Here is a 10,922-nt window from a genome sequence, read left to right on the forward strand (position 1 = left end):
GAGTAAGCTGAATGGTTCATTAGTTCAGATTGCTTTATTATCAAATATTAACAGTTGCCTTATCCTTATTCACCCCAATTGAATCTATTTCAGAACTTTTGTCGACTCTAAGCTGATAAACATAGAAAACTGCCAAATTTTAAGAATTTTTCTTCTCAAAAATAGAGAAAAATATAATTTTAGGAAATAGTGGTACCACTATTTCCTAGGTTGCGTTCGACGAACCTCACCGGTCAACCGGTAAGTAACCGGTTACGAACCGCAGCGTTCTATCATCTATCTGTTACCTCACCGGTTACCATTTTAAGCTGTTGATTGGTGGATTGGAGCACGTGATCATAAGCTGTCACGTGATTAACTAACCGAGCGCTACCGGTCGAGCTCGTCGAACGCAAGCCTAGAAGTGTAGTTAAAGGATTAGTTGGCGGGAAAGGGGGGGGGGGGCAGAGCAGCTACAGTTGAAACCTAGTGGTTGATAATCAAAATTTAGCATTTCCTATTGTCATTGTAAAACCTCTATCATCATGCGTGATATTTTCTTTTTATGAAAAGAGAAAATTTCGATTGAAAACTCAGAAAAAAGGGGAGAAGGGACTGGGGAAAAAGTGTAGTTAAATAAATTAATAACTATGCGCAATGCAAAAAAAAATCCGAATTATTTTATTAAAAAAAAAATTACAACTAAATTATTTTTATACAGAATTTTCCTATTTTTAGCTACTGTGTTCATCAATTAATTCGTTGTAAACAAACTTGAAAATAAAAAAAAATTTCAAAAATTTTTGCTCATTACTTTTAATTAACTGACATTTTTCAACACTCTTTTCATTTTTTAAAGATATTATCAACAAAGTTTAACTTATATTCTATTGTATTTGTTTTTCACCTGGCATTAAGTAATGTGAATGCTAGTTGTAAAAAGTAAATGAATAAGAAAATAATTCTCTTAATGCTTTTTTATTCATTTCGAAAATATTTTTCAGCGAAATTGAATGAACACTTTCCTTAATTGAGGTTACTTTCACTTTTACGTCCAGAGGACCAATTTTACATCCTCCAAATGTGACAAATGTACCAATTAACAAGAAAGTTTAATGTTTGTTATTTATTTCGTCCAATTTTTAATTACTCCTTACATGAATCGTAGCTCTTACATATCCTAAGTCTATTTCATGCAAACGCGCCATGAATTTATTCAGAAAAATACAAGTGAAAAAAAAACGTTCAGTATTGCTATCTAATTCTTGCCTTCGTGTCTTTAATGAATAATTTTATTTTTCTAACAACTGTAGGCAATTTGAATTTTATCATATTTATGTATCACTGAATTTGAAAATTTATTTATTCATCCATTTACACCAAGTGTGAACAACTGTTATGCGCTCTTCTTCCAGCGTAAACTACTAATTTAGCCTACGTGAATTTTCAAATACTTATATTTCTGCCAATTATAAAGAATAAATGAATACGAAAAAAAAAGCAAATTTTCGTTAAGAGTGCTATCTATCCGCTAGATGGCAGCATGAACGATAAGAAAATCAAGCAGAATTGGGAACATATTGCACTATTTCATTTGGACAATTTCGGTCCCTAACCGTACGTAAATTAGGAATTGATGGAGTGGAGTAGAGAAGCAGTATCAGAATCAAGAGACTTTTCATTTTCTCTTTTTTTTTTTGAAACAAATGATGAAAGAAAAAGTAAATATATTCTTAATTCATAGTGTTCGAAATTTTTAAATCGTGAATAAATGATAATATTTGCTCTTTTGTAATATATTTAAAAGAAAACTTCATAAGGAATTAGAATTCTATGCTAACTGTACGAGGGTATTAACTGTAAATAGTTTCGTCTGTTTGTTTTTTGTTTGTATCACGCAGTAGGAAGTTTGCTATTGACTAACATACCAAGATGATAAATTGAACTTCGTTTTATTGTCATTCATGGCTTGAAATTTAGTAAGTTTATTCCTTTGCTTGTATTTATCAATCTTCCTGCATCTACCTTCAAGAGAGTTCTTTAGTGAGACTGGTGAATCAGATTGTGCTGTCACTAGGCAACTGTTATTGTATTTGCAAAAAAGCTCGTTTTTAGAAGATAGAAGAAGGAAAATAAGTGTTTGATATCGAAAATAATATACTTATTAGTTGGTATAATCGAGTAAAATTTCTGAATTGTCTTGGATAAATCGTATCACTATTGACGGAAAGTGGGAAGATTTTTATTTTGTTGGCACTCAAAGAAAACGAAATTATGAGCACAATGCAAACACTTATTTTTTATAGAAAAAAATAAGTGTGATATCGAAAATAATATGGTTGTTGTCATTTCTCTTAAATTTTCTCGTTGTCAGAGCAATCCATGAAATAAAAAGTTGTAGAGGGGGAGAACAAGAAATTACTTTTGTGGAGAATGAGGCTGTAATTGTTTTTAAAACTGGTTTTACACTATGAAATTGTGAATTTGTTTCGGCTAAATCGTATCAATTTTGACTAAAAATTGAAGAATTACTATTTTATTAACCAGAGCTGCTAACTGCTACCGAAAAATCAAAATCATAGTTTCTACGAACTACAGCCTTGAACTACGACGCTAAACCTGTCCAAAACCTGCGATTTTCGTTTTTTATATTTTGTAATCACAGGAAGTTTTTCAATCATTACAGATAATATCCATTGTATAATCATTTAGATAATATTGCTTTTGTAACAAAATTCTAAATGTCTGTTTAAAAATAAGTAAAATAATTTTTCCACAATAATGTTTAAAAAAAAACTTAATATCGATTATTAGCATTTTTTTCAAAGCTAAGTGTTATTTGTCCAGGACAGGGGAGCGGAAAAACTTTTTCTGGCGAGCATGCAAAGGATGGGACGCGATCTCTTTTAACCCTGGTAAAAAAAATGAAAAACCTTTTTTTTTTTTTTTTTTTTTTTTTTTTTTTACGATTTATGTTTACATGGTGGAATAGGCTTCAGCATACAATACATCACTAATAAACGGAAAATCCTATTTTTTGGACTTACGTCAGTCTGGCTCTAAATACAGAAATAAAAACGTAAATTATTCATTGCGTATGTTGTAATCGTGATTAAAAATGTGCCGTTTTATCTCCTGCCTCCCCCCACCATAAAACTCTGCTACTAATTTAGTTTTTTAAAAGTTGGCAGCTCTGTTTTTAGCACTCAAAGAAAAGGAAAAAAAAAAAGAAAAAGAAAAAAAAAGACTGCCTAGGATCTTCTACAAAATAATGCATCTTTTCCCAAAAATGCAGGAATATAAAACGTTACTCTCTAAACTGGTGCAGCACTGAGTTACTTTTTTTTGGATGCAGAGTTTTTTTAATTAAAAAGGAGATTCATTGACAAACATTTTTGCAGTTATTAAAATAACAATATACATCTTGGGCATAATCATTTTTAATATTAAATTAGATTTGAAATTTTCAAATATGGACCCCATAAGCACTTTTTTTTATTATATACACAAGTAAAATTACTTTTTTAATCAATGAAAGAAAAAATTATACAAAACTAATTTGTCAAGATAATTTAAAAAATAATTTATCAATCTTTTATACTTTCTATAGAAGTTTGCCAGTCATAAGCGTTTTTTCTTTTCACTAAAATTTAGTGAAAAATGTAAAAGATTCATATTTTTTTGTCTAGGTTTGGAAGGTCTTTCACCCATGACAGCTTTTGATAGTTTTAAACATGGTTTAGATCTGACATGGGGATTTAATTGAATCAACTTTTGAATGGGCGGTTTTTAAGAAGTATAACCAAGTAGAAAAGTGAAGGAATTGCTGGACAGCCTTCACATTACAGCCAACTTGTCAGGCATTCCAGGCACATGTTCTTCAACCATTATCATCCCAATGAGTTGAATCAACCAAAAGAACACGGCCAAGCACCTCTACACACCAGTCAACTAGTTGAGTTAGCTAATTTCAGTTTCAACAGCATTGTTGAGCAACTGCTGGAATAAATTCAACTTTCGGGCTCTCCACAAATGATGTTTAGTATCGAGGGGAAGGGTGATTCACGAAATTGTGACAGGGAAGAAGAGGGAGAGGTTAACATGAAGTGTGACATTACACATTTTTTCTTACAATATGTTTTTCAAAAATAGCGTGACATGTGACAAAGGGAAGTTTGAAGTGAATTGTGAAACTTTGTGACAATAGTTGTAACATTATTTTTATTACTACTGTCGTTTTAAAATCTAATGTATTCAAACAATAATACAGTATTCCCTCTTTTAAGGGTCGTTTTCTCAGGTCCCAGTCTCTTTGAATAGGGACTTCATGCATTTGCCTCCGATCAAGGGACAGTCTCGGAGAAAAATTCATGTATAAATAAGTTAGAAGTATTGAGTTTACTGGAATTTAAGGTTCACTTGTTGTCTAAAAATTAACTGATTTTTTAAAATTATAATCTGTACAGTGAAGCAAGTATGTATTGTAAAATTGAAACTGAAAAGGAAAACGAAACTTTTGTAATTCAAAAAGAGTACATTCGAGGCATAGAAACAACTTTGTATCAAAAAATTAAATTATTTTGGGATCGAATCAAAACTTTGAGATGAAGGATATTCGAGTTATAAGGCTTCGAGTTATCGGGAATCGACTATACTGTTTGTTTTAGAGAAAGAAAAAATCGATTACTGCTTCTCTTTCTTCATGATATTGTATTAATATATTCTTTTTGTAACATTTTTCTCCGAATTAATTTTAAATTTTTTTGGAGTACAATTTTTAAATTTCAAAATGTTGCGTTGTGTTTTACTTTTTTTACTTTTTTTTTAACGAAATTAACCGTAAAAGTTTTCCATAAAAAATATATATATATAATAGGAGCATGAAAAAGAGCTTACTATCTCTGATCTCTAAAGTCAAAATTAGATAACAAGTTTCATAAGTGGTTTTAATAAATAAATGGGTGGCGGGAAAAACGTTGTATGTAGGTTTTCAACAAATTCTTTTTTTCCATAAAAAAGCGATGTATAATAAACCAGAGAATGAATCACCTGTGTTTTTAGTTCGTTTACACACGGTCAGAGAATGCGCTACATATGGAAGAACGTTGTATGTTGCAAATTTGCTTCGATCCTTCCTTACAATTGGAAGTGAGTAGGTAAGTGAATGGAAAAACTTTGTATGTTGCTCTCAGTGGCCTGTTTAATATATTGCAATCAGCAGATTTGTTTTTTGAACAGTTGTTGTTTTCAACATAGAACGTTTTCCCTTCCACCTATTCATTTTTTTTTTTTTTTTTTAATGGATGTAGGTTCATGAGACGTGGGAATTATTTGTATGTTCTCTCTTATGAGCTTTCAGAACACTTTTGAAAAATTTCTTTATATCAGTTCATTTATTTTCTCAACAAGTTTACATATTTATTTCAAAGATTAATAATTGACCTTTTGTCCTTTATTCAATTATAGATGAAATGCTGCTCCAGCTGTCCTATTCTGCAATTTAATGAAGCAGTAAAGTTTTCAGATGCAGCGGAAAATATTTTCTTCTGCATCCATCAGTAAATATAAACTGAAGGAGAATACCTTACGTTCTTAAACATTTTCAGTTTTCCATCATGTACAAATTTCTTGCACAGTATTCTACATATTGCCTAAGTAATACGTATAACATGACCTGTTTCACAGTAATTATAATCCTTATAGTGCAACATTGAGCAAAAAAAAAAAAGAAGCCAATTATGTCTAAACATTGGACGGAAGTGGCATAATTAATGCAATGGAGACATGTAAAGAACTGAAGTTTCTGTCAGCTATATAATGAATAAAGGTTTTTAAAGCAAAATACTTATATGCTTAAGAAGAAAATATGGATGCTTCAGTTACTATAAAATCTGAAGTTTTAGAAGCAATTTCTTATGAAACTGAAAATTGTGAGATAAAATTTTCTTTATCTCCTGATAATCCCCCTCAAGTTGTAAAAAGTTATGCCAATGAAGAGAATATGGATGCTTCACTAACTGTAAAATCTGAAGTTTTAGAAGCAATTTCTGATGAAACTGAAAATTGTAAGATACAATTTTCGTTATCTCCTGATAACCCCCCTCAAGTTGTGAAAAGTTATGCCAATGAGGAGAATGTGGATGCTTCAGTAACTATAAAATCAGAAGTTTTAGAAGCAATTTCTGGTGAAACTGAAAATTGTGAAATAAAATTCTCCTCACCTCCTGATATTTCTCCTCAAGTTGTAAAAGCTTCTGCCATCAAGAAATCTTGCAACATCAAAACTTCCGGGAAATTACCTAAAATTGCAGTTTCTTGCAAATCTAAATCAGAAATCTCCGTGAAAGAAAAAGATTTTGTTCATAAAGAACCTAATCCCAAAGTACCCATTCCTCGTTGTAAAAGTATTCGTTCTGGTGATAAATGTAAAACAGCATTGCGAAACATAATTTCTTTCAACGAGCCAGACATTTTCCCCAAACTATTACCATGTGGAGTTTGTTCAGAAAGTTTTGCGAATAGAGAGGAACTGCTAAAGCATTTACAAGGTCATACAGGAAAAATTCCTATTAAAAAGTTGGAAAAAAAATCCCCAACGGTAGTGAAAATATTCTCCTGTAAGATATGTGAGAAGACTTTTGCATCATCAGTTGATTTTAGATATCATCGTTGCATGAGAGTTAATTTTTCAAACGTGTTAGTTAAATGCCAATACTGTTTTGAAGATATAAAGACTTGTGGACTCGCGGCACATATGAGACAGGTTCATGCGGACCAGGATCCGTATCGCTGCGAGCAATGCGGTGCTAGTTTGAGAAGCAGAACAGCACTTAAAAAACATGTTTATGCTCATCATGGAAATTCTCTGTTTTGTGAAGTTTGCAAGAAAAGGTTTCGCAATCCCGAAAATCTGAAAACTCACGTTCGAATACACGACGAGAAAAGCTCTCACACGACTGAAAATAACATCACAAAATCACCTGGTCCTGCTGGATTGCTTCCTGAAAAATGCGTAGAGAAGTTAGTTTTGCCCATTGATCCTCCGCAACGCATTCCTGAGCCCCACAAAAATCCTTCAACGTGCCGGATTTGTTCCAAGGTTTTTACACAGGAGGCTACGTTTCAGCAGCACTTGCAAACGCACTCAGCCCATAACTTCGTTTGCTGCAAAAAATGTGATCTTCGTTTTCAAGACGGTGCTGATTACAGAGCTCACTCGAAATTGCACTTCAATTTGTTTCCTTGCCGAGTATGCGGCAAAATGTTTGAAAAGTCCGAATTGCAAGATCACATGAAAGTGCATGCAGGCTTGTTAGCTGACACTAGAAAAAGACAATTCCGTGCAGTTGTAAAAATAATTCGTTGTGAATACTGTGAAAAAATTTTCGGTTTCGAAAGGGACCTTAAGAAACATCACGACTCGGTTCACAAGGACATAAAACTCTTCGCGTGCGAACTTTGCCCATGTGGTTTTACGCGTAAATATGACCTCATATCACACATAAAAATACGTCATTTAAAGGAAAAACGTAAGCATTTGGACTTAAACGTCCCCTGCGAGGCTTGCGGAAAACATTTTACGAATAAGACTAGTCTGCGACGGCATCTCAAGATTCACACCGACGAAAGACGATATACTTGTGATTTTTGCAAAAAGAGGTTTCTGACTTTTCATGATCGCCAGATTCATCTTCGAGTTCATACTCATGAAAACCCATTCACGTGTGACACATGTCAAAAGTCGTTCAGATACAACAGCACCTTTCGAGACCACATTAAGACACACTCGAAAGAGAAGTTAAGCTGCAATCTATGTAAGAGGGTCTTTACCAGGAAGTTTCATTGGTTAAATCATATAAAGAAATGTTCCGAGTCCAATGCTCAACTTAGCGATTCAAGAGAGATGCAACCTGATATGAATAAAGTTGTTTTGTTTTAATTCTAGGGGATTATGAAATCCCATATATCTGGTCTGAAGTCGTTTCAAATTTCTGTGCTGAATTCGATGCCAAATATGCACAGGCCTGCAAAATTTCGGTCATGAAAAAATAATTTTACTGTAATCACGGTGCTTTATACTATCTGGTGCGCTGATTCCAAATATGGCAACCATTTATCTCAATCACGCAAGTATTTTTTACAAAGTATGGAATGTTTTGATTTTTTAAATCAGCGTCCAAAAGTCTATCAGAATCAGCTATTCTATATAATAGCTGATTATATTGTATTGATTTGTAATAGCTTTTTTTTTTTTTTTTTGGTTGCAGGCCTGTGCAATCAATCTAAGTTCATACAAGACAAGATATTTACAAAATTTGTGGGCTACCGTCTTCAGGCCCTTACTGGGAGCCGCGGGAGTGCCGTATACAAAGGGCCTTCGTGGTCAAGTAATCCAGTATTTCTTTTCTTTTTTTGTCAAAAAATTTTAAAACTAATAACAACATCAATAAAATACGCTTACAATGATTTAAATTTTTTAAAAATATAATGGTAATGTAAACTTGATAGCAAATAATAGGCAAATACTCTGTAGAACTACACACGTGAGTACGAATATATTAATTAGAACCCAGCCCTGAGCACAAATCAGTGGGTTGCTGAAAAAAATCACAAAAAGAAAAAGAAAAAAAGAAAAATTAATTTGAATTTTGTCATCTTGTATTCAAATTATGTTTTTCGCAATCACGAGTGTGTGTGTGTGTGTGTGTGTGTGTATGTAGGCGTGTGTGTTTGTGTGTGGGGGGTATGTGTGTTTGTGTAGGGGGTATGTGTATGTGTGTAGGCATGTGTGTTTGTGTCTGTGTGCAGGCGTGAGTGTGTGGGTAGTTGTGTGTATGTGAGTGTGTAGGTGTATATGTGTTTAAGTATATGAGTTTGTGTGTAGATGTATATATGTATATGTGTTTGTGTGTGTGTAGGGGCTTGTATGTATGCGTGTAAGTGTAGGATATTGACGCAACCTGGAGACGGTTTTCGCTAGAGGAGCAGCATCGTGAAGAGCCGGTCGACGGTGGTGCTGCAGAGGGTGGCGGGGGAAAGTAAAATCACAGGACATCAAAACAGTCAAATGAAAGCAATAAGCAATCGGGATTGCTCAAAAAAAAAAAAAAAAAAAAAATCCTATAACTATGCATAGAAAAACTGCAAAAATTACTAATATTCTTCGTGTCAGGGAAGGGCAGCACTGACCTTGAGAGACTTTGTCTTTGGCTGTGAAAAAGGGGAAGTCGTGGCTCTGTTGGCTTTCATCGTGATATTGCAACAGTAACCTGTCCCCACTCAGTGGAAACTATTTCCCGCTTTCATTCAACTCCTTACAATAGTTAACTCTCAAAATTCGACATTTAAGTACCAGAGTAGAACTATACATAATTTTTTCATAGCTGTTCTGCACCCAGCTCTCACTAGAACAGTTGAATCGGTTAAAATATTCTCTGATGTCGCCTATGTTTGGATATTTGTGAAAGAACACACTAAAATGCCGCGGTGCAATGCGTTAGCATAACTGAAATAATAGTTCAAATTCTGAACTTTTTGTTTCAAAAGGTTCCGGACAGCTGCATTTCACACGTATATTTTTCGTTTTTTTTTTTTTTTTTTTTGAGCAATCACTATTGCTTATTGCTTTCATTTGACTGTTTTTGGCGTGCTATCATTTTACTTTCCCGCCACCTCCCTCCGCACCATCACCGTCGACCGGCTCCTCACGATGCTGCTGCTATAGCGAAAGCCGTCTCCTAACTGGTTGCGTCCATGTCCTACACACACGCTCATACACGCCCAACTACACACACGCACATACATACACAACTACACGCACACATGCACCTACACACACACATACACACACGCATACATACAGACATCTACACATACGCCTACATACACACACTCCTGATTGCGAAAAACATAATTTGAATTCAAAATGAATTCAAATTAATTTATTGTTTTTTTTTTTTTTTGTAAGCTGTATACCGTCATCCACAACGTAGCCTGTCACAGCGTCCCTCTCTCCCCGTATCCTCGCAGTGACGTAGCGATGAAATTTCATGGGGAGGTTTAGGGTCTCATGTTTAGGTACATAAGTACATATATAGGGCTGCGCACCCCCCAAAAGTAAAAAGTGCCCCTCAAAACACCCCCTTAAAAATTTCAATGGCACAGTCTGCGCCTCGACTCCCCCCCCGCCCCCAAAGGTGGGCACCCACACCCCTGACATATATGCTGAACACATACAGGGCCGGATGTTCTACATTGTCGAAGAAGTGTAAACCCTTGAAACTCGCCCTACGCATCTTCCTTTAAGTTTCTGTATCAAGCATCTTATATAATTAAAAACTGAGCGTATGTACCTATGTAACTATGTGTGTATCTATGTGTGTTCAAGCTTCTTCTCCCGAACTACAGTGAACTCACCATCGAACCTGGTATCGATGGATTCGTAGTCTTCCCGTCTTCATGTTTGGCTATTTAACATAATTCTTTGATTATAATTAGAGGAGATATCAATTAAAAACTATTAATTATGACAGATTTCGACATAAAATCCCCATTTTTCGAAGGCTTTCCTCCATTCAAATTATTATTCAGTGCTTCATCTCAACTTTCCGCGACAATGCATTTATTAAAATGTATAACGGTGAAGAAAATGTATCATTGAGATGTAAGATCTGTTGCCATTTTTTTTCTCGAATAGGAACAGGTAAAATTCTTGTTTTTGTTTTGAGGCTTTTCCTGTAATCAGGGGATTTAAAATGTTTAGGGTTTTTTTTCCGTAATCTGCCGCAAAATTTCACTGACTTTTTTTTTTTTGGTTCAAGTCTGAGTGTTGAACTCGTGTCACTTGACATAATTTTTATTTTCGAGTTGGACCGTGCAAAGCCGGGCGACGCAGCTAGTTAAGTTACAAAAAGAGAAGAAAGAAGTAGGGTAAAATTATGAAA

General features: G+C 34.3%; 1 protein-coding gene across 1 annotated transcript; it reads left to right on the plus strand.

The window, feature by feature from the left end:
- Nucleotides 1-1,879: 1,879 nt before the first annotated feature.
- On the plus strand, nucleotides 1,880-7,918 carry LOC129224931 (zinc finger protein 26-like). Its single transcript, XM_054859479.1, has 2 exons — nucleotides 1,880-1,958; nucleotides 5,446-7,918. The coding sequence occupies exon 2, from the start codon at nucleotides 5,846-5,848 to the stop codon at nucleotides 7,916-7,918; it is 2,073 nt and encodes a 690-aa protein (XP_054715454.1). The 5' UTR covers nucleotides 1,880-1,958; nucleotides 5,446-5,845.
- Nucleotides 7,919-10,922: the final 3,004 nt, after the last annotated feature.

Source organism: Uloborus diversus, chromosome 6, assembly GCF_026930045.1.
Source record: "Uloborus diversus isolate 005 chromosome 6, Udiv.v.3.1, whole genome shotgun sequence".
Taxonomy (NCBI): Eukaryota; Metazoa; Arthropoda; class Arachnida; order Araneae; family Uloboridae; genus Uloborus; species Uloborus diversus.

Bases quoted from the DNA above. Each gene is read 5' to 3' on its own strand.
- LOC129224931 (XM_054859479.1), top strand. From the start codon at position 5,846: ATGGATGCTTCAGTTACTATAAAATCTGAAGTTTTAGAAGCAATTTCT.